General features: G+C 38.8%; 1 protein-coding gene and 2 long non-coding RNA genes across 5 annotated transcripts; 2 read left to right on the top strand and 1 right to left on the bottom strand.

Moving 5' to 3' along the window:
- Positions 1-464: 464 nt before the first annotated feature.
- Positions 465-8,525, top strand: LOC144071579 (uncharacterized). Its single transcript, XR_013299673.1, has 3 exons — positions 465-727; positions 1,224-1,305; positions 8,024-8,525. It is a non-coding gene; the product is annotated as an uncharacterized LOC144071579 (long non-coding RNA).
- Positions 8,526-11,407: 2,882 nt separating this feature from the next.
- nr2f2 (nuclear receptor subfamily 2, group F, member 2) lies at positions 11,408-19,651 on the bottom strand. Of its 3 annotated transcripts, none has more exons than XM_077595993.1 (3): positions 19,328-19,651; positions 15,096-15,623; positions 11,408-13,636 (listed from the first exon to the last, which is right to left on the bottom strand). In XM_077595993.1, exons 1-3 carry the CDS (start codon positions 19,365-19,367, stop codon positions 13,362-13,364), a joined length of 843 nt encoding a protein of 280 aa, XP_077452119.1. In that variant the 5' UTR covers positions 19,368-19,651; the 3' UTR covers positions 11,408-13,361. The 3 variants fall into 3 exon arrangements, with proteins under 3 accessions (XP_077452119.1, XP_077452117.1, XP_077452118.1); XM_077595991.1 differs by lacking the exon at positions 19,328-19,651 and adding an exon at positions 16,139-17,413 and having other exon boundaries at positions 15,096-15,641; XM_077595992.1 differs by lacking the exon at positions 19,328-19,651 and adding an exon at positions 16,139-17,411.
- On the top strand, positions 18,786-22,554 carry LOC144071139 (uncharacterized). The gene is made up of 3 exons (XR_013299561.1): positions 18,786-19,095; positions 20,859-21,027; positions 21,815-22,554. It is a non-coding gene; the product is annotated as an uncharacterized LOC144071139 (long non-coding RNA).
- The last annotated feature ends 1,601 nt before the right edge of the window (positions 22,555-24,155 follow it).

The raw sequence follows: 24,155 nt of genomic DNA, 5'->3' as shown, positions 1-24,155 counted from the left end.
TTAAAAAATAAACACATTAATATTAAAAACTGAGCAAAAGGACCTGCCTCTCTACTTACTCTTATCTTATTAGTTTGAGTTCAATATTATTCACCCAGCATCAAAGTCAGGGCAGAAGTCACAGACATGAATTAATGTGGAGAAATTTTAATTCATTAATACATCAATCCAACTTTAAAAAAAGTGTTTTATACATAATTTTGGGCTTATTGTTGTTAGTTTTGTTTTGATCATTTGCATAAGGTCAAAGTCAAAGCGCCTGATGAAAGTTTGCCACCGTCTCTTAGCAACGCTGCGGATTTCCACCGCTCCTTTAAGCACTTATCGCTTCCTCTCGTCTTCAACACCAGTCGCCTCACATGTTGTGTTGGGCAAGCGGTGCTTCCAAATGAGAGCCAAATCAACAGCTAATTGGATACACCTGCATAACAAAGGGGGGGAGTGGGGATATAAAGGTGCAAGTGAGGCCCGCGATAAAGGAACGAGGCCTGCAAGGTTGGCCTAAACGTTGGGAAATTGTGGAGCCATTTAAACGGGGGGAGATGATTTGCTGTGTTGGGAAATGAGATTGGAAGGTCAAATTTAGGACAAAAGTGGCTGTCAAGAAGACGAGATGAGCTCCAAGTGTTGTTTTTTGGCAGCAGTAGCTAGGTAATCATCGATTCTATAATTACCCACCTGATGAGGATGATGACTTCCAGCATTTTGCTCTTAAAGTGTGTCAAAGGTGAAAGTTTGGCTCATTGTCTCCACATCAGCAACTTTTCTCGCTTCATGCTTTGCTATTATGGCAGCTTCTTCGTGAACACAGACATTTTGATTTGTTTGTCGTCTGAAATTAATTTGATATTTTTATTCATGTTACCTGAGCATGTTTTATCGTTTTTGTACAACTGCATTTTTAAAACATTTCCGTGTTTTGTTATTTAATAATGAAACCACTACCCGATTATTAATTTCAACATAGATGTTTAATTGTATGTTTCCTTCATTAAATGTGTTTATTCTTTCATTAAAACAACAACTTATCTTTTAGAGATCCACCTGTATAATAATACGCTAATCGTTAAAGAGCCTCTGGATTAAAACTCAACATTTTAAATATTTTTGGTCGTCTCTATCTTTGTTAAATGGAGAGTTTGTATTTTATTACCGAAACAAGAATATAAAATAAAAGTCAGAAATTTAAGTCTAAAATATATTAATTTATTTATATTGTTTAGAATGTTTCAAGTCAACCTGGGCAGCGTCCCGCTGTGGAGGGAAGAGATCTTTGTCTTCTGGAGCCATCCCCACCCACCAAAGGTTAGTGATTAAAATGTCATCCAGGTCTAATGATTGGCTTTTTAATTGTGCCCCGATCCGCCCCTTCGTGTGCATTCTTTGCGTTCACGGAAGTTCACCCACGCGAAAGTGTGGGTCAGAACGGACTTTTTGGTGAACGTTATTGAACGGGAGGGGGCGGGGTCAGCAGCGCACACGACTGGCCAGTCAAGTGGGAGTGTATGACGTTGCTGTCGTCACGTGACCCCCGCATCCTCTGTGTGGTGCGCTCGGCCCTTCAGATAATATTGTTATGTAGTATAATTATGAATTTATGATGATAGCGAAGGTTGTCAAATAATCTGATACGCACATTTATATGAATTTAAAATGTTTCACGAAATTAAATATTAATCACCTGTGAGTTTTTATTCGTTTTTAAATGAGTAATGAAAATAGAAGACTAAACGACCAATTTTAAGAGTACAGGTAAATTTCTGCTATAAAATGTGGACGTTAACCATGCAAATTATTTTTTATATACTATATCCGTGACAAAAATGTACTTGGTTATGTACCAAAAAACTAATGAATCAGAATCATTGTGATTGTGAGTGCCTATACAGTTCAAATATATTTTCATACAAAAATATAATTTTGGGGTGCAAAATCCTACATATGTTGTGCCCTGCGATTGGCTGGCCACCAATTCAGGCTGCACTGAAGCAACATTCCAGAATGACAAAGCTTGAACTGTGCTAACGTAATTTTATTATTATTATTATTTATTATCATTTTTTTAAATGCTTCAAACGGAGGATTGCTTTGCTCAATACCCTCACAAGAAATAATGGAGCAATGTTGCAAATGCAACAGCAGTCGTGGCGTCACGTTATCAATCCTAGTGTACGCCCAGCAATCATATCAAAAAATGTTTTTTTGTTTGTCAAGCCAAGGGAAGGTCACACTAATAATAGCTGAGGTCATCGGCAGGAGCCAGCCAGTCTCCCAGTCACCATTCATTAGTGCTTACTTAATGACACACGCACACACAGCTAAAAACTAAGGGAAACGCAGACCACATGATGTCATCAACACATTCTGCCAGGAAGGATTAGCAAAGCAGTGAGGAGAAATATATAGGTATCCAACATACTTTTTTTAAGAATTCATTTTTTTAAGAAAAAAATGTATTATACAAAAAATTGCCTTACTATACATGGACTTTAAAAAAAATAGAATTACTATACATGGTCTTCTCTTTTAAAGAAAAATAAGGCCTTACTACATACACATAGTCTTCTTTTTTATGAGAAATAAAGCCTTACTATAGACGGTCTTCTTTTTTATGAGAAATAAAGCCTATGGTCCTCTTTTTTGCAAGAAAAAAATCTTTTTTTAAAGGAGAAACACCTTAGACTTGATGGTGTAATGATTCATTCATCTAACTTTGGTGTTCAAGTGTGTGGGAGGGATTCCTTCTCAGTGGCGATACAATTCTGACTGTGACTGGTTGTCACCATTGCTATAAATGGTTTTCCTTTTTTCAATATTTTATAAATGAAAAATAGCTTTACTTAATGTGGTCTTTTTTTAACACAAAAAAAACTTACTATAACATGGACAATTTGGAAGGTGGATAATCTTCATTGGGGCTTCTCAAACACAGACAAACATGGGGACAAAATGGTGGCTTGAGGCACGGGTGCCATAACGTCATCATGTTGATTGGCATCCTTACTCTCTCTACTGGTCGATCTCGATCGATGTATAGGGCATCCCTGGTTTTACTCTGTCAGAAATGAGCAATTCACAGATTTTTTACCAACCTGTTGTCAAGATCCTTTTTTAAAATGATATTAAGTCCAGTTGAGTGAAGCTGTCAGATGGATAATATGAGCTTTGAGTGGGGCCTTGTGTCGCCTGTCCCCCATCTCAGCTTGGCAAGGTTGTGCCAAAATTGAAAGTGACAGTGGGCGCAGCTTGTTCAACTGCCTGATTGGACCGAAAGCTGTCAAGGCTCAGATCAGGACTCTTTAATACCAAGAAGGACTTTGGAATGCTGAAGTTTTGCCTCAAAGCTTGGCTCGGTACAAAAGGTGATCACCTCACCTGAAACTTCTGCTGGATACTCTTCACATGCGTAATACTAAATTCATCCACTTTTGTATAACGTCCATGAATACAAGAACAAAAAAAGGCCACGTGCGTTTTGCTTCATACTGTTATCGTGTAAACGTGAACTGGGAATCAGTCCTATGAATGTGGAAGATGGAAAACTTGAGCATTTGCTCAACATCAATGAGAATTGAGTCAACTTGTGTTATCGACATGCTGATTTTATCTCATGGTTACATCGACAACCCAACCATTCCAAACCCTCTGTTTACCCCTAATAGCATTAGGCAAAAATGTGCTTATTTGTATTTGAATATTTGAACGTGTGGTCCTTTTGTGACTTTTTGCATGACAAAAAATGTGTTAATTTTAGAGGTAGGTAGGTCTTACTTAAATCTGCTTTTGAGAAGAACATCTTGAGAAATGACGAGGATCATCTTCAGATTTTCTATCAGATGGAGAAAGAACTTGGCATCCATTTTGTGTCCCGCTGAGAACCCTCCAGTGTAATAATGAAGCGCAGCAGAGAGCTGAAAAGAGGCCACTGCTGTAACAAACGTGAGGGGATTTGCACATGAATTTGAGTGAGGTCAATGGGAAGCACAGCACTGACAGACATAAAAAATGTGGTTTTTAGAACTGGACACGCACACATTTGATCCTCCTGTCCAACTTCTGCTTTGGTCTTTTCTCACTTGTGAACGAGACCCCAAGATACCTTAACTCACCCACTTGGAGCAGGACCTTATCCATGACATGGAGAAGGCATTCAACCCTTTTCCTGCTGAAGACCATGGTCTCATATTTTTGCTGATGTTGTGTTCTTTTTGGCTTCATCAAGCTGTGATCTCCTAATCTCAATCGAACAGTTCTTAACTGAGTATGAAAAAGTTGGGATGAAAATCCAGACCCCTAAATCTAAATTCATAATTTATATATATATATATATATATATATATATATATATATATATATATATATATATATATATATATGTATGTATATATATATATATATATATATATATGTATGTATATATATATATATATATATATATATATATATGTATATATATATATATGTATGTATATATATATATATATATATATATATATATATGTATGTATATGTATATGTGTATATATATATATATATATATATATATATATATATATATATATATATATGTATATATATATACATATGTGTATATATATATATACATATGTATACATATACATATATACATATACATATATATACATATACATATACATATATATACATATACATATATATATATACATATACATATATATATATATATATATATATATATATATATATACACGTATATATACATACATATATACATATATGTATATCATTTTCTGAACTGCTTTATACTCATTAGGGTCACGGGGGTGCTGGAGCCTATCCCAGCTGTCTCCGGGCCAGAGGCAGGGGACACCCTGAATCGGTGGCCAGCCAATCGCAGTGTACAAGGAGACAGACAACCATGCACAGAAGAGAAACAAGGAGAATTATAATTTTTCCTAATTTTTCCAAATCCTTCATGTCGCTATGAAGGTCTGAAAAAATAAAATCTCTGTCTTTGTGCTTGCGACGTGAAACACTTGGCCTAGCTTTCATCCCAATTGAGGATGTTTCAGTTGAATTGAATTGAAGTTTGATTCCTCATGCGTTCCCATATTTGAAGGCCACATCACAAATATCCAATTCTCAGATTCCTTCTCATCTTCCATCCTTCGCTCACTGACCTCAGCTTGAAATGCAGCAAGTCTACGTGTGACGTGTGTGGTGTTTTCTTCTTTCTATTTCCTCTCGAAGCAATCTCTGCCTGCTTCTGACCCCTGACAGCTGCACATCTCTTTTTTTTCCCGGCTCCTCTGGCACTTCATTTACTGCAAAAGCTCCCAGATTCACACCTCTGCAAGTGTTTATTAAGTGCACACACGGACATGCGTATGGAAGAGTACACCTCAAAGCCTTGGAGAGGGCGTGGGGAGGAAAACCATGCAAGGATGTCACATGTATTCAGTATGCTGCTTCCACAGTTGTTTTGATGCATTCAAGAAAAAATGATTACATGTAAACGTGATGTTAAGTCCACGCAACTATTCAAATGGCGACCATGATATATAATTTTAAAACAATTCCATCATTAACTCACTGGCTACCATTGACAGCAATGTGTATCTAATCCATTGGAACTGATGGGGGGTTGACAGTAGATAATCACTGTCAGCCATCCCAGTCCATGTGAATCGTACGCCTATCATTATAAATGGCAGGCAATGAGTTAACTTGATCTGTAAGTGTTAGAAATGAATGACCAAATGTACTTGTACTTTATAGATTTAAATACTGCGTTACTCAAATACAGTATGCTTAATGTAGCCTGGTTTAGAAGTAGCCAACCTCCAGACAAGTTTTCTCAGTGCTCAGAACTCCTGATATTATCCCATGATAAGGTGCAATGTGACATTACACTGTGAAATATTTTAAAAACTACAATTTGCAGAACCAATTCAATTGCAAATATGACTGTAATAAAAAAAACTACACAAAAAACACATTTCAACCAGGACACATTCTCATTTCGACCTGTTTTTTTTTATGAAACCATTTCAAATATTTTAATGTTCATGTGGTATACATTGGTGTTTTGATTTTGATTTTATTTATTTATTGGGGGGGGGGGGGGGTAGGTATCTTTTGTTGCATGTGTATGTGAATGCACTAGTGCTATACCTGCTGGCCAAGCATTGTGCAGCATTAGTAGCTGTCCCATGACTGGTTGGTTGGTTGGTTGGTTGGTTAGTTGGTTGGTTGGTTGGCTCCACTCATGCAGGCAGAAGGCTCCTATCATTAGATCGGATGGCAAAGTCTTTATGCAAAGTGTTTTGCATAATTACATCGCAAAGCCACGAGAGCCACCCTCACATTTGCTGGGTCACATAACATGCACAATTGGCACGTTATTGTCCACCGCCGCCACACAGTCCACACACACCCTCATCAACAGCCAGCAAAAACAGACAACTAAGGGAACTAAAGCATCGCAACTTGTTCGCGTTCAGTTTTCAATCCACCAAAGTAAAACAGGAGCAAATCCCTTTGACTTTGTACACTTTGGAAGTTCAGAAAAAGAAACTAAAACTGAAAACCTAAAGATTGAGTCAGTTTCATTTCACCTTTTCACTTGTGAATTATTGGAGTAGAAACTGCATACTTTATAGTACACCTAAAATGATCCTTATATTTTATGTATCTATTCTTATTGTTGTGTAAAAAATGTAAATTAGTACATGAAGTAAAATGTTGAATTAAAAGGTGGGGATTGGTGATTTGAAATTATTTCACCAAGACTGCACTTCAAATTGCCCCTTTTTCTAATTGTTTATCATTTTAGCAAAAATGTTGGACTTGCCTAAAATTGACATTTCCAGATGGATGCATTATTGAAAGTACTCGCCTACTGTAAGACTGAAGGGTCTTTTTTAATGAAATGTTGAATTCAATAGTATGTCATGGTGCTGACATTTACAGACAAAATTATTCTGATTGAAGTTCATTTGTTGCAGAGTATTTTTCATCGACCAAATGTATTGTGTCTAATGAAAACTCTCTGTGCACCATTTACTACATGATTAGATAGACAATATTGCATCCTGACCTTTAGGAGACGCAAATTTGATCTTTTGTCTAATGAAATTCTGGCTTCAGTTTGGTTTTTGAATGATTTCTCATACTTTATTTTTAATTTATTTGATCAGGAACGTCTCCTGAATGCTGAAATTTGCAGGTGAAATATTGTGTCATGAAATATGGCAAACATTTCACTTAGAGTCATTTCGTTTCAAATGGGCTGATCTGAAAATACTAAACTTATCTTAAAATGATATTTTGGATTTTTTTCAATTAAATAATTCGTAATTTATTTTAAATAATTTGTTGTTTTTAGGTCAAGTTTGAACATCAATGTGGTTCTTGTATTGTCACAACTGTGGAGTATAAACTCATTGTGCATGTGAAAACGTTTTTTTTTTCTTGCCTATGATTACTTCAAAAATAATAATAATGAAATCAGCCAAACCCGTCGAAACAACGTTTGTTTCTTTCATTAGAATCGTTAACTTGTCGTCATCTCCAATTTGTATCTCAGGAAATTAAATTGGTATTGACAAGTTATTTTGCTTTAGTCAAATAATTTCATAAGGCTACTTCCTCATTTCAATATTAAAATCATTTTCAAAATTATTGTTCATATTATTTAATTGGTTTCGTTAGCTGTGAGTTATAATCAAATATTACTAGCAAGCAATTTGTAGTATTTTAAGGTAAAACAATACAATTTATTGCCAAAGACTGGGTAAATTCCTCTTTTCAGCATATTATCAGTCAATAACATTATCTATTTAATTGTCATATCAATACATAAAAAAGGAAAATACAATTAAGTCAGTGACTGTGTTTATTTTATCGGATTGGCTACATTTCATGAATATAATAACAACAAAGTACAAATGTGTTGTTTTTAATCCAGGTTTTCGTTTCGTTGCTACATATTTTTTCGTTAAAGTGGAAGAACACTCTCAGAAAAATCATCTGTTTGTAGTAATTCGCAGAATGAAATGCGAATAAAAGGTGAAAGAGCACGCCTGAGGTGAAAGGTGCTGAAGAGCGCCCTCTGCAGCCCAGAAGCTCCACAGCACCACCGCGAGAACCCTTTGCGAGCGGCCAACAGACAAAGCCGGCCGTCTGCGGGCCGGCGGGCCGGGCAATGCGACTCCACACGCCGCCGCTACTCGCTCGTCTTCCCGGTCGCCGGTCATTAGTGCAACGGGACCCGGCGCCACTCAACGGGTCCTGTGGGGGTCACTCACCGGCAGGAGGAGGGGAGGATGTAGTGGGTTGGAGGGATCTCGGCATCATTCGCAAACTTCCCACTATAGATGGCCCTCGTTTTTATTTTATTTTTTTAATATAAAGTGTATTTTTTTTAATTTCCTTTGAGGTAGTATGTGTTGAGCAAATACTAAGATTTTTTTTAAAATGAAATAGAAAGAGGAATATATAGAAATGTGTTTCAAATAAAATTGTGACATTCTATCAAAAAATATATCATCTTTTTCACTGGTGTGGTTTTCTACTCGTTCTCACTTTGTTCAGATAATTGAGAAATTGGCTACATAAATGAGATTATACAGTGTGACGGTACTGCTACAACGAAGTCGTTTTATTTATGGTCATAAAGCACAAGTAAATATTTTTAGCTTTCAATGAAATGATTTAGGGTTAAAAAAAATTGAGTATCTAAAGAAACATTTTTTTTAAAAGAGGTTTGTAAAAAACGACAGATCTTAACATTTTTAACATAGTTGTATTAAAAGAATACTGTTGGGCTTTTTCGGCTGCATGCGGTTGTTAAGGTGTGGGCTGTCACAGGTTAAAATAGTAATGGTAGTAATGACGACAACGACGAGGAGAAAGACTTTACGGGATGATAATAATAACAAAAAATAACCAAATCAAACCAACAATTGGTTTGCCAGGCGAAAAAACACGGTTTCTGGCGTGGTGTCTCCTCACAAAATTGATATGCATGCATACAAAGGAAACCATCAAATTTATAATGTCTCCAAATAACCATCAATAAAATGACTTCTATCATTGCTTTTTAATTTTCCAAATGTTTCAATAACTCACGAATAAACGAATAATTGATTCAGTAAAGATTGTATCTATATTTTAGAAAGTAGTGTCCGGTGCACAAAATTAGAAATGTCCCAAACGTCTAAAAGTGTCAAATATATGCATAATTCATTGTCAATAAATCTATTTTGAGGCAACAAAACTATTTTTACGGATGTGTATGATTCAGTCAATCAAATCTTGTTGTATCATTTCAACTGGTAGTGGTGTGTTTCCTCTGAAATTAATTACGGTACAAAGAAGAACTTAAAAAAGAAGAAGGAATTAATCAAGTATTTCATATTATTTATTTTCAATAAGCGTATGCAAAACAATTGGTTGCATGGTTTCAGTAAATATCAACCCTTTTTTGTCTCCAAACTTTTTTTCCTGGGAGACCCAGAAAACGGTCCAACTTTTAAATAGAGCATCCCTAAATAACTGCCCTAAAAATATAAGATCTATAATAGAAAATTATATATTGACGGCATTAAAAGGTTTTTAATGGTATTTCTGACCACAATATGCACCCGTTTATGAAGGTCTTTATAAATAATAAAATGTCCCATGTGTATGCGTGTGTTTATTGTGTGTGTTCAATAGTATTTCAATTGGGTTTCCTCCCACAGTATTTTTCATTCACTTATTATACAATGACAAAATACAAATCAAGGTTATAATATTTTCTCATTGGAATAAAAGCAATCCATGCACGTGTTTCAGTGACTGGCACGGTGCATTAGTATCGTGTTTGGTCCATAATATTAAATTCCATCTACCTATTGTGAATTTGCAACGTGAAAATCAAGGTTTTCTTTTTTTCTGTAATTGTAAATTTAAGTGGTGGCAATGGTGGTTTGTGCAATCTCAATAGAAGAGCTGCTTGGAGCCTTACGGTATTCGAGCTAAATTTCATTGCTTTTCAATTCAAATATGACTTTATTATTTCATGTGGTGCCTCATCATGCATACACTAACATAGATAACACGTCGAGATTATTTTAAGGATTTAAAGTAATTCATTTCAACCAATATATAAAATTCAACGCGTACGTACACAACATTGTGTTTAAATTGATTTCTTCCTTTTGACAAATTAAGCTGTTCTCTCTGTAATGTGTGAGAGAGAGCTTGATTTTTTTATGAGAAATAATTTAAAAAAAATAGTCAAAATTTTGGATCAAGTGAATTTGTGAAATACATGAAAAAACAACTTTCCAAATTATTAAAGGTATACCTGCTACTATTTGCTACCTACATTAAGTACAGTATTTTGCCTCCCATAACAAACTTCGTTTAGGTTATCTTTTTACTGAGTAAATCGGGCACAACTGGAAACTGCTCTTAATATTTTAGTCCTGTGTCTCTTGATAAAAATAATAATAATAATGCAAACTGCACTCACTATATTATTGACATCGACGAGTGTATTGTATTGGCTGTTATTTAGTGTAGGGCTATTCAATAAACTTTGGTGAAGTTTGCATCTTGACGAGCACAAACACACCGTGGTGTGGTGAGTTGGGGGTGATTGACCTTGGTTGCATGTGTGCGTGTCATGAACTCTTGCTCCCAAGCGAAGCGAGGTGGCTGCAGTTTCGACCATTGCGGCTAGATGGCAATGTTTTCTTACATTTATAGCCTACATTGACAGAGGATGTGTGCCTGTGTGTAAATGAATCATCGATAGGATTAAGTAAAACCTGACAAACATTTAACCCCAATATAATATTAAAAGTACTTGTATGGGTTTTCTTTTGTTAACAAATTAATAACCATAAGTGTTTTAACCATGATAACTATAAAATGGAATTTTAGCATGATAACAGGTGGATTTCGTGTAATAGTTAGTGGATTTGTGAGCGTGTGTGCGGGGTCATATTTTTATAATAATAAATGTAAATTCTAATATATGAATAAAAGTATTTTATGAGCATATTTCGTACTTATTTAAAATAAATAGCGTTGTCGTGTCCCAAAGTCACCCATGCAATATTGGCGTGACAAAAAGTGGCGTGAGAGTAACATCCAAGTGGTTCTGTAGAAATAGTAACAAAAATTATCTCAGGTACTGATTTGTATTTTTTTAAAATGAATGAATAAAAAAGTATGATTGTAGCTATGTATCTTGGAAATTAGAGAATTACTGTGTTTCGATGGGAGTGTTTTAAATACACACAGTTTGATAGGAAAATCCAAATATCAAAGAATATGTAGCTAGCAGTGCATTCATCCCAATTAAAATGACAAGGGGAACCCCCACTCATCCATTATGAGGGAGTGATGAAATAAAAGCCATGAAAAGATATCAAATTCATAAATTATAATTTAATACCAAGAACAAATTTACAGCAGAATGCTCGTTGTACAATAAGCTAACACAAAACAAACAAACGAACGAACAAGAATTGTGTTCAACTATTAGAAACTTTCACACCCACACACACGCCCTCACACACATCTACACACACTCACATACTCACAGGTATCACTTGCAATGAAACCATTATCATGATCATAAAAAAAAAAGGATCTATATGTTATCAATACCCTGCAGTCATATATTTTTTATATATTTATATAAAAAAGGTGGGTTCATAATTACAATCATGTATCATTCTCTGGTCCACGTGTGTGTGAGAGAGAGTGTGTGTGATCCCGTTTTTTTTCCAAATGAATCTTTTTTTTAACGTGTAAGTAATTGTTGCCACCAAACAATTAAAAAATGTACACACACAGGCACACACACCCGCACACACTCTCACGTCAAAGCACCCCTAAAATCCTGCTCACCCTGTTTTCTGTCCTCATATGATGATGAACTTTCACGTATGTCTTTTATTTAGTGTGCGTGCGTGTATGTGTGTCTTTAAATACAAGGGATCGTGTGTAGTGAACGCACAGATTATACCTATACAAACCCCCCTCCCTCCCTTAATTCATCCCACCCTTCAATAAAAAGAAAGAACATTTACATTTATATAGCAAATAGGGTAAAATAGGTTAGCGACCTGTGGCCATGCATTCACAGTCTAAATATACATGAAACAAACAAACAAACAAAAACAACAGAAAAACGAAACAAAAACCAAAGAAAATGTGGTTGTAGTAATAATAATAATAATAATTAATAATAATAACAATAATAATATGTATGTACAGAACTCGTCAGTGCTACTGAGTCCGACACTCGGTTGAAAAGACGAGCGAAAAAGATGGCAACCACAGATTTGCTCTCGGCCACATAGAGCTGGTAGAAAAGAAACAAGTTGACCTATATTTACAACAATACTGCCTCACATCGGCATGCTTGCACGGCCGATTCACTCATCTTAAGGGTGCACATCAGGGGGGAAACTGACCGTTCCCCTCCACCACCACGTTACACTGTCGAGAAATCACGTCATGCTTGTCAGGCACTTAATTCTGAGAAAGGGGGGGTTGTTTTATTGTTTAGTCATTTAATACTGCTATTAAACACCACATCGGCTTGGCTTTAAAACTTGGATGACCTCCCCCAGGAATCATAATTCATAGATCTAATATTCTAAACTAAAAGAGTTTAAGGCTGCCAATTGTTCAACAAATAACACAATATCATTCTTTGTGGCTCATGAGCCTCACTAGTTGGGAACATAAGTGCGCTTGCAAGCATGAAGCTTTTAAGTCTAGAACAACTCCTATTGCTGTGGTTTTAATTCCTCACTTTTTGTTTCTTTTGTTTGTATACACATTATTCTCCAAATGAATGAAAAATAACACAACCACCTGTGTACTACACAGACACATATTAAGCCGGTTTGGAACCAGAGGGAAAAAAACGAGAAAGTAACACAAGCGCGCGCAGACACATACACACACGCACGCACGCACAACTATACATTTGGACACAGGACACTAGTGAATACAAACAAAATTCCCTTCCTTTTTTAAACAAAAAAATGCACTTAATACTTAAAATTTCCTCAATGAAATCCCACTTTCCTCTTTTTTTGTTCTTGTTGTTGCTTTCATTAAAAAACACTTTACAGTTCAGTCAGTCAGTGAATTCATGTCCTTTCTGGGGGAGTGGAAGGAGGAAGCAATAATCACAGTTTTTGTCCTTCCAATATTCCTTCAGAGCAAAAAGAAGCAGCTAAAATCATTGAATAGTCATCTCCAGCCAACGGCCCCTCCCTCACAACACACACATAGCGCCATCACTACCATCATCATCATGATCACCACCACTGCCACTACCCTCTCCCCTTCTTGTGTCTTCTTTACTGAATGGACATGTAAGGCCAGTTAAAGCTGCTCCCCGACAGCAACATGTCCCTGATGAGCGTTTCAATGGGGGTCTTACCTACCAGGCGGACGAAAAACAACTGTTCAATGACTGACGAGGAGACGGTGCGCAGCGAGGGCAGGCGCAGCAGCAGCTTGCCGAAGCGGGTGGGCTGGTTGGGGTACTGGCTGCGAACGTACTCCTCCAGGGCGCACTGGGACTTTTCCTGCAGGCTCTCCACGTGGGCCACATCCGAGAGGCCGCACGCGTCTGTGGTGGGGAGAGGGCAAGAAAGAGACAAAAAACACACCTCAATTTCCAATGCCATGAATAAGAAGGAAGATGGTGTGTTGGCGTAGCCAAGGAGAAGAGCATTCATGCAAGGTGCAAAAAGAGGGGGTCTGTGGGGATGTTATGATGGTCTGACCTTTAGGAAAGCACCCACCCCCTTAACTTCACAGGGAGTCCATCATCACTGTCTAACTGTATCATGAGTTTATCCCTTAAACTAACAGTGTTTTTATTGTAGTGGATTTACAGCAAGCAATCTGCCATTGTACATACCGTTTTTTAAGGAAATAAAGTAGTCAAGATTGAAATCTCCATTCAGCCATTGCTTAAAGCTCTTATAATGTTTGGGAGCTTTGAAAATAATCTATGTCCACAAAATGCTTTACCTGTTTTTTTTTTTTAATTAAATTTATTCATTCATTTTTTAAAATAACAGTTACTGGTAAGATATGTATCTATATCACCACCGATCCTAGTGAGGATAAGAAGTGTAGAAAGTAGATAAATATACATTTTTGATTTGGGCAACCAAGGCATCATTATCAACTGTTATTCCTGTCTGAACTAATTACGAGTGAAAGTGTATGTTAAAATTCACATCCAATACATTGTCATAATATTGTAAGTTTTAATTGTCTTTAATAGATTCACTAGTTACTTTAATTTTTTGCAATAAAATTCCTACTGTGTGTGCTCAACACATATTGCTGTATAAATGTCACATATTAAAATCATTTTACAGTGACTGTCCATTACCGAGTTAATTTACATATTTCCCGGGGTAGTAAAAATTAGTAGCTTTTGTTGTTTTGAGCGCAACAAGAATATTGCTATATATTTGTGCCATAATAATGGTGATTCTAATGTCCCAAAAATAAATAATTACCTATAGGGTACACATTTAATTTAATTTTTAAACGGCATTAGCGTACATTACATATTACAATATCGTCATTTATATTGTATACACGGTATATTTTCATAACTAAACATTTTTTTTAAAACTGCAACATGCATGATTAATTATTGAATGAGCAAATAAGCTAATTTTGATGACGTGCGTGTTTTCAATTGGAAGTAGTGTACAATTTTCTGAGAAAGGTGAACGAGAGCCCCTCCTATATTTGTAAACAGTATTTCTACAGTTTAGGTAGGTCATATGCTCAAATGAAAAGACATTAGCATTCCAACTTGACTTCCAACCCCCCACACATTATATGTGCAATATAGGCTCGTCTCTATTATTTTGGTACCCCCTTCCCCCCAGTGGGTCCTGAGGCCCCCAGCCCCCCACACACATCATTTATATCTGTCACCGTTTCCAAACAAGACGCCGGGTGACAAATGGCGGTGTAGGAAAAGCAAGAAAGGCGCTATGATCGCGCCGGGCGACCGTGAAGGCAACACGGCGACGCGTCGTCGCGTCGTTCTTTCTCACCTGTAGTGAAGAGCACGATGGCCTTGAGGCAGCTGTACTCGGCCGAGTCGACGTGCAGCGCCTTGAGCTTCTCCACCTGCTCCTGGAAGATCCGAATGTGGTCCATGAAGGCCACCACGCGGTCCGCCGACATGGGCGAGGCGTGCAGGCCGGCTGCAGCCAGCAGCGGCGCGACGTGCAGCGGCATGGAGCACTGCGCCGCGTTGAGCACGAACAGCTCGCTCCACGTCAGCCGCAGCAGGGCCACCTGGTCGGTGATCTGCAGGTCCGGGAAGAAGGGGATATTCCGGGCCCACTCCACGGCACTGAAGAGCATGCGCGCCGCCAGTTCGCAAATGTTCTCGATGCCCATGATGTTGTTGGGTTGCATGCACTGGCTGCCGTAGCGGGACGTCGGGTAGGGCTCCGCGCGCAGCAGCAGCGAGATATATCCCGAGAGGTACGAGTGGCAGTGCAGCGGATCCCCGTTGGTCAGCGCGAACTGGCCGTGGTGCGGCTGCGTGGGCGGCACCCGTCCCCTTTGCACGGCTGCAGTAAAAAGAGAGACTACAGATATTGAAGCCTGAATTCTGCACGTCAAGCACCGGCCACTTTAGCGGCTTGCAACAACAACAACAACAACAACCACAACAAATGGCAGCAATAACACACACACACACACACAGATTCGCACACAATGACACAAACGGAGAAGGCAGCACAAAACCCTTAAACCACGCGATGGTAATATTTGGCAATAATACTCCAAGCACGCTCGGTAAACAAAAGAACTCGAGTGTGGTAGACGTGCCACGATCGAAGCCTTGTATTTTACTTTCACGCGTATTAGATATTCACATTTGTCTGTTTTGTTTAGAAATATTGCTTTAAAAAAATAAAATAAACACAAAAGATCCAGCGGAGATCACCCCCCACCCTCGACTCGAGCGCCGGCACAAGGCGGCACCGAGGCACGCTGCTGCCGGCCACCTCGCGAGGGAGCACCCGCTGCATCGTACACGGCAAAAATAAATAAAATTGAGGTAAACAAAAAGTCCCAATACCTTCCCGTCTCATGCCGACCTTTAGGCATTTTTTAAGGCGGCAGTACTGGCACTGGTTGCGGTGGTGCTGGTCGATGGGACAGTTCCGGTTGGCCCGGCATGTGTAGGTCAGGTTCCGCCGCACGCTGCGCTTGAAGAAGCTCTTGCAACCCTCGCAGGTGAACTGGCCGTAGTGCTTTCCGCTCGACTTGTCCCCGCACACCACGCACTCGATATGCTGCGGTTGCTTGTCCGGCTGCTGCTGCGCGCCCTGGCCACCTCCGCCGCCGGGCGCCGACTGACCGTTGTTGGGGCCGCCTTGTGCCGGGGTCTGGGGGGCCGGCGGCGCGACCTGCGCGGCCGTCAGACCCAGCTGGCCCGGCTGCGCGTTGCCCAGCGCCAGCCCGCCTTGGGTCTGCGAGGAGAGGGCGCCCTGAGTGTCCGCCACGTCGTCCTGGGAGCCTCTCCACACTACCATTGCCATATCTGCCTCTCAGTCAACGGGGGGGAAACTTTTTGCTTGGCCGTTTTGTCTCTTTGTTGACCTTTTGGAGGAGGGGGTGGTGGGCTAAGGGTGGGGATGTCGTTCCACACGCCGACGGGGGGAAAAATGTCACCACAGCCGAGGCGCCGAGCTCGACGCTCCGCTCCGGGAATGAGTCGACTCGATGACGACGAGGAGGCGGAGGAAGAAGACGGCGAGGGGGAGGCTGCTTCTCACCAGCGAGGCCGAGTCAAGGGGGCTCCTACTGCCGGCCATCCAGCACCCCCGTCGGCGGGGAAGGTGGACCGAGTGCCGGGACGAGAGCGAGCAAGCAGCATGGACCGGCTTGGCTTTTTGGAGGGAGGAGGAGGAGGAGGAAGAGGTGGAAGAGGGGGAGAGGAGGAGGAGGAGGAGGAGGAAGGAGGGTAGGAAAGGGGGGGCGAGGATGGAGAACACCGGCGCTGTAACGTGGACCCACAAGCTCCGGGTGCGAGTCTGCAAGAATTCTCTCCACCCAGAAGGGACCAAAAATAATTTGAAAAAATCCGCCTCTCGAGCCAGCAAATGTAATGATTCTCCTAGAATCCTTCTTGCGGTTGTCTGCCTTTTTTTCTCCCGTTCGATGAAAAAAGGGATTCGAGCGCGGTTCAAGAAAGACGAATCAAAGTGTGGAGATATGTTAAAAAGGCAGTCGGGAGGCTTTGGGCTTAAGAGGAGCACGGCTGGCAGAATGCTTTCTCTCTGATCAGCTCGCTGAGCTTCTCTATATAGTGAACTTTGACACGACTGCTGCAACTTAGAACACGTTGCCATGGCGACGAGCTGCCATATAAGGCAGGCGGAGTGTGCGTAGGACCGCCCTCCTCGCTTCCCATTGGCTGCCGAGTCGCGGCTGTGCTACTTGGTGGCGAGCCAAGACGCGGCCGAGGTCGAGCCAAGGGCCGCCGGGTCCTAAAAGGAGACGTTTTCCTGGAAGAAGGGGGCGACGAAGGGAGGGGAGCACTTTCTACTCAGCTATTCCGTAGATGAAAAATAGGGCTCAAAATGTCTTGTATATCAAAATGAAAGCAATTATCATCCCGTAGCTTTATTCCACCCCTTTGCAATCAAATTGTGCGCATAAAGCGGGAAGACTGGACAATGGTGTGCATAAGGCAAACAAAAAATGTCAATAAAATGATTCATTTCGGAATACAAAATACATTTTTGAATACTAAATACTAAAATGTATTCAAAAATAAATAGAGGAAACGTTTTAGTCAAATATCTCTTTCCACTCATGACAATGTTTTGCACTTACTCTATAGGGGAAAACGATACATAAAAAAAAACAATATGAAATAACACGTCATTCACACAGACCACACCATTTTATACATAAGAAACATATGTGAATAAATTACTAAATAAAATAAAATCACCCAATGCTAGAAAATTACTTCTCTAATTTGTCATTCACACAGTGGGCTAGAGGAACAAATGCAAACAAGTCAAAATATCAAACTAGTTTAGAAAAATAATACAAATCAAACAACATTCAAAGAAAAGGATTTTCAGACTTTATATCTGCTTGACATCGACCAGAGAGTGACCTATCCTGGGTGTATCCTGTTTTTCAACCCAACTAGCTCCTCTCAACAGGATCAGCGGTTTAAAAAAGGTGGAAGCAAAGAAATATGGAATGTGAAGTGGAGTCATCGTAATCTTATATTTTACACGCACTTCATCATAACATACGCCCTACTCGTTACACCAAAATATTACAATATGGATTTAAAAATACAAAAACACATTAATTGTACTACATCCGCTAATGATGTTAAAAGGGCAAAATATGAGTCTTTAAGGTCAAAGGTTTACCAATAAATTGGCCCTAAAAATAACAAATATAAATATGTATATATTATACATATATAAAAGACAAAGCCAGCAAAGACAGATCAATTGAATAATGAGCTGATATTTAGTCAAGAAATACGCAAAAAGGTGCTGATTTAGTAAGAAAAAAATCCATATTTTCCAAATTGTAGTATTAAAAGCCAGGCTATGACCTCATTCATGACCACAGGCTGTGACACTTGAACTAAAAGCGCTCCGTGTCTGTGAATGCGCGCCTTGCATTGTCGTCCAAGCACAGTGTATGGCTGCCCCCCAGCGTTTGAAAGAATATTGCATGCAAGCTCGCCTCATTGCATGGAGCGAGCGCGCTCGGTGCAACTTGGAGAGTCCACACGCTCCCCGCTTTCAGTCGTTCGCTCGCTGCAGCGTCGGAGCAACTCAGCCCAGCGTCGATACAACAAACCGGCCAATCTGGATTTACTCATTTCATTCATTTTTTTTAATATTGGCGTTTCGGCGCTCTTAAATTCTTCTACAAAAATATTTTTCTGCTGATACGCGTGACTTTCTTGCTTTATTTCCAGATTCTGCATCAAGGGAGTCGAAGTAAAGCATCTATAAGTGCCGATTTTGAACGTAGTAGGCTCCTATCGTGGTAAGTACACTTTTTGAGTCACACTTCTTTTATTATAATAAATTGGCACCGAAACTACCCGTGCTTTATCAATTTAAAAGTTAATGATGAGAGAAAATTTCGTATTAGCTCGAAATAATATAAATTGCTTATTTGTGCATGCATTTCCATCTTCATCTTAAATTGAAGGGTCCCATTGGTGTATGCGAAATCCATTTTAATTGTGATTGTGTTGTTACGGCAGCACACCTACCAAATGCATACGCTGCAGACTCGTCCGCGACGGGGTGCATCTTCTCTCCCCTTTCAAATCTTTAATTTTGTCTTGTCAGGCGGGCTTCTTCCCCCCCAGATAAAAAAAAGAGAGAGACTTAATTTTTGGGGGGCAAAAAAAGAAAGAAAAATAAGCAAGAACACGTCGTTTATTGCAAAACAGTCATTTCTGATCGTACAAAAACTTTGGAGGGAGCTCTGAAGAATGTCATTTGGAAATTGCATCAAATCTTTTTCAAGGGATTGTCCAGAATGACGTGGAAGAAGAACAGATACATCCCTAGCGCCTTTTCTCTCCTTCGTGCAAGCTGCAAAAACCTGCTTTGTGTGGGCTGTAACGAGCAGAGAGGGAGGGGGTGCTGGTGGGAGAGGGGGAGGAAGGGGGGCACCTGTCTGTGTACAGTCTGTATGTATGGACAGCATGCATTACGACATACATAATTTCAACACTTATGGCTCACTTAAGCATGCACAGATACGCACGATTAACACAAACAAGCACGTTTAATTGACTTACTGTAATATAATATAGTATAATAGAATAAACAGCCAAGTATAAGTTGGGGGCAATGAAAGCACCAATCATGCATCATAAATATGAAAAACAGAATCAAAGCGTTATTATAATGTCGTGTTTGCTACAAAACTAAAACATATCTAATCTGACATTCCAATCAATTGGATCGTTAACGTAAATTTGATTTAATTATTATGAATAACTACAGCCATTGTCCCATTCTTTTATTGTATGTTAATTTTTTAAATTGTATTTATTGTATTTTCCTTGCAGGTTGTTACAGTTTATTGTATGTGATTAGCAGTTTTTCTACCTTGATGCAACGTGATGGGCACACACGCACAGACACACACACACGCACGCACACGCACACGCACGTACACACACGCACACACACGCATGCTGCAACTACAAGTCTGTGCATACAACAATCGATTAAGACCAGACAGACACAAGGATTTCGCCTTGCACTTCATACTTACTGCCTTGCACTTCATACTTACTGATTACATACAAACATACGCACGCGCACATGCACACGCAATATAATGATTTCCTATCCTAATTTGTTTGTAGAACAAAGTCATACGCGGGCGCACAAACACGAGAAAGAGATGACGAGTTGATTGGCAGGAGTGCCAATCGATTAATTCATAAATTATGTATATATAGAATATAATCAATGTTGTAAGATTCATTTGGAATAACTTAGTTGAAAATCCTAAATGAAGAAATATAATTAATAATAAAAAATATAAAACAAATTAAATGTTAATTTAATTACATTTATTATTAAAATATGTATATACACTTGACGTCATTTTATATAAAAAATATATTGATGTCGATCTTGATGGTTCGTAAAAAAAAAAACCCTCAGCTTTTAACATTGTGAGAATTGTTACTAAGCAATAAATTATGTAAGAAAAAATAATAATAGAGGGTTTGTCAAGGGGGGAATTTTGGCGGGGACTTTAATGTTATCTCTGCACAGATAGTGGACCACTCACCCCGGGGGTCTACAAAGTTCCAGGCCTGATTAACCTCAGCAGAACTGCACGGGAGCAAAGGTTAACCAGCCTAATCAACTTCAAGAGTGGGACTGAGTGACATCATCAACGAACACGCGTACACGACACACACACATTTACACAACTCCACAGGTAAAGAGATATAATATAATGTAATATAATGCTCTTACTTTTCAAATTCAAATCAGATTTTAAATCACAAGTATATTTGATTTTTTTGTTTTGAATTGTTAAAGTATGTTAAAATACAACAAAATGCATAATGTTATGTTTTTACTGCAAATAATAAAATTCTGGAAATTGTACATTGAATGCCCCTGCAAAGGAACACAAAATTCCATTATGTTGTAATATATTGCATTGTTTTTTTTACGGAAGTGATACCAAAATGAGCATTTAATATGATGCATATCTATTGCTTAGTTTTGAGATTCTTTATGAGGTAAAATAAATATTAAGTAATACAAACACACACCGCAATCATACGTTTTGTGAATAAAGCATTAAGGCATCAAGGCAAGAATAAAGAATAAAGGCAGAACTATTGGTATTTTAAGTTAATTTGAGCACCCAAAATTGCACGCCCATAGTCATAATAATATTGTTATCACATATATGAATATAGCAACATTGATAATTACCATTAAAATTGACTTTTTTATTTTATACGGCTGTATCTCAATTAGTTGTTAGGATGTGTACTTTAGTGTGTTTGGTCTTAACATATACAGACTCAAAATGATGTCACATGCGAGAGTGCGTGTATTGGAACAATTCATAAAGATGCGTTCCCTACCACATGAGCGCATTCATGTGCGCTTCAAGAGCCCACAGAGCTCACCGGTACATTTGCCAATGACAGATGACAGTGGCAATTTGCACAGATAGATATCAATTTGTCTCAATGTTCACTGTTTAGGCCAACAGCCAGCCTGCTCTTAGAATTGCCTGGTGGAATCAGCGGCATCCACACCGAATACACATAGGCAAGACAAGTGGGGGGAGAAAGGAATGCTGTAAGCAGTGGTCAGACGTAATCAAGTACAAACACTTTTCCAATATCTTAACATGAACGTTCATTTTTGTGACAGCGTTTTCCTTTTACTTCCTCACAGGCGGATGGGAACGAGTGGTTTTCACATTTGCTCCACAGTTCGGCAGTTTGGGGTTCAAAACTAATCTCCAGTGTGAGAGTTTCATGCTTGTTACAAAACCTAGAGTGGTTACAGTACACGCTTCAGATTTGTGACTTTATCCACGTTATTTTTGTTCTTCGTTCCTCGTCTGACTTCGTCAGTGCTTGCTTGTGACTTTCATTTTGTCCTAGACATCGATGTAGTTTGTTATGTATATGTAGTGAAGTCATTCTCATGTCATCATCACGCTATTTTACGACGGGTATTTGAAAAATATATACATAGATATTTTTAGAATCTTGGAATAAAAATAATTTAAAACAAAAACACTGTCATTTCTGCAAATGCTGCTTCTGTATCAAGATTTGAGTGCTTTTGAGTGTACTAGGAAGAGAAAAATGTGCAAGCTGTCCTCCATGATGCATAGTTAACGTCTTTATAATTTTCTAGGTTTAAAACTGATATACATTCCTTCTGTGTGTGTGTCACTGAGTGCCTGGAAATAAAAGTAACCAGATGGAGAGTACAGATTTTCTTGGTGTGAATGCCCCCCCACTCAAAAAGGCTTTCTAGGAGGCCATGTAGAAACAACAACATAAGGGCAAGAAGACCCCCTGGAGGATGTCATGAAATTAAACCACCATTGATCATACAATGAAATTAACATTATGTGGATTCAAATGTTGGATCTTATTACTGCTCAACATCTGATGATGTACTGGTATTATGACAAGTGTTAGGAGTATTGTTGTCCTGATTATATCCCCCGGACTGTCTGATACTGGTAAGCGGGCTAAGTTTTTCTCCCTAAATCTTTAGGTTTGGCTACATTTCTAAATACTAATCATCATTATTTTAAAAATAAGTATATCCAATTCTGTTCTGAACCATCTGTGAGCAGTCTTTCCCCAAAACCTTTTAAAATCCTATGTACAAAAAACAACTGTACAATATTGAAACATAAAATGTAACGTATAAAACCTATGTGATTGTCATTACCGTATGTAGTCTCTTACATTGATCCAGATATTTCCACCAGCTTGTAAAAACTGGAGTGTGTTCAGGCATTTTGAAATAGTCAAACTAACAAAAAACAGCAATTATAAGTAAGGCCTACAAAAAGATGATACTCCAACAAAAAGTACCATATTGTCCAGATGAATGAGCAGGTGAAGAAGAAAAGCAGTAAACAGTAGCAGTAGAGGAGTGGCGCAGAAAGGCGAGCGGCTGACTGGATGATGGTATTATAAACGGGTGTAATGTTCACAACAACAACAGCAGCAGCAGGCAGCGGAATATGTGCCCTCAGGCCAAAGCATGAAAAGCGAGGGCGGCCACACATTGTGCTGTGATAGAGATGACAGCACTCGTATGGTTTGTGATGCAAAGTATTAAGAGTTTTTTTTCTGCGTAAGGGAAAAAGAGCTGCAGGCAGATAATGAGTTTGTAGCTTGTTTTGCTATGGTAAGTATGTCGCCTATCAAAGTTGTGACTACTTGCCCACATGGAAGATGTGATTACTAATGTCCAAAGTACTTTTCAGTTCTAGAATAACACATGGTTCACCATTCAAGATACATATGTGGCATTTGGGTATTTGCAGAGAGTCCTCTTTAAAATGTTACTCAGTCCTCAATCTTAAATCAAACAAATCATCAGTTTGTGGTGGTCACATGAAGTACTCTGAATTTAGTTAACAAAAAATGTATATATATCAGCCAACAAAATAGTTTGGCCTATCAACATTAATTGATATTTTTGATCCCCTTTCATCAAAAAGTGCTTCACCTAAAAAAGTGACGTAAAATAATGAAGAATTCTCTTGGTTAGTGATGATTACTTTTGTTTTGACATGTTTTGGAAAGTACTTTTGTACAGCTGTGAAGACCTCTGAAATACATGCAAATTTTTGCAACGTTACGCTCATATTGAGAAAAAAAGCTGGCAGTTTGTGGAAACTGCAAAGGGAGTTGTCAACAAGGACATTTTTCTCCAGAGACTGGAAAGGAAATTGCACAGGGAAGGGTTCGGGCAGATTCTGAGCCATAGGACACAGTCATAGGACAACAGCTCATGACAAACTGAAAGGTCAGCAAGTATCACTTTCACTTGTAAGAAGAAGAC

Source organism: Stigmatopora argus, chromosome 3 (genome assembly GCF_051989625.1).
Source record: "Stigmatopora argus isolate UIUO_Sarg chromosome 3, RoL_Sarg_1.0, whole genome shotgun sequence".
Classification (NCBI taxonomy): domain Eukaryota; kingdom Metazoa; phylum Chordata; class Actinopteri; order Syngnathiformes; family Syngnathidae; genus Stigmatopora; species Stigmatopora argus.
This window is presented reverse-complemented; position numbering and strand designations above follow the sequence as displayed.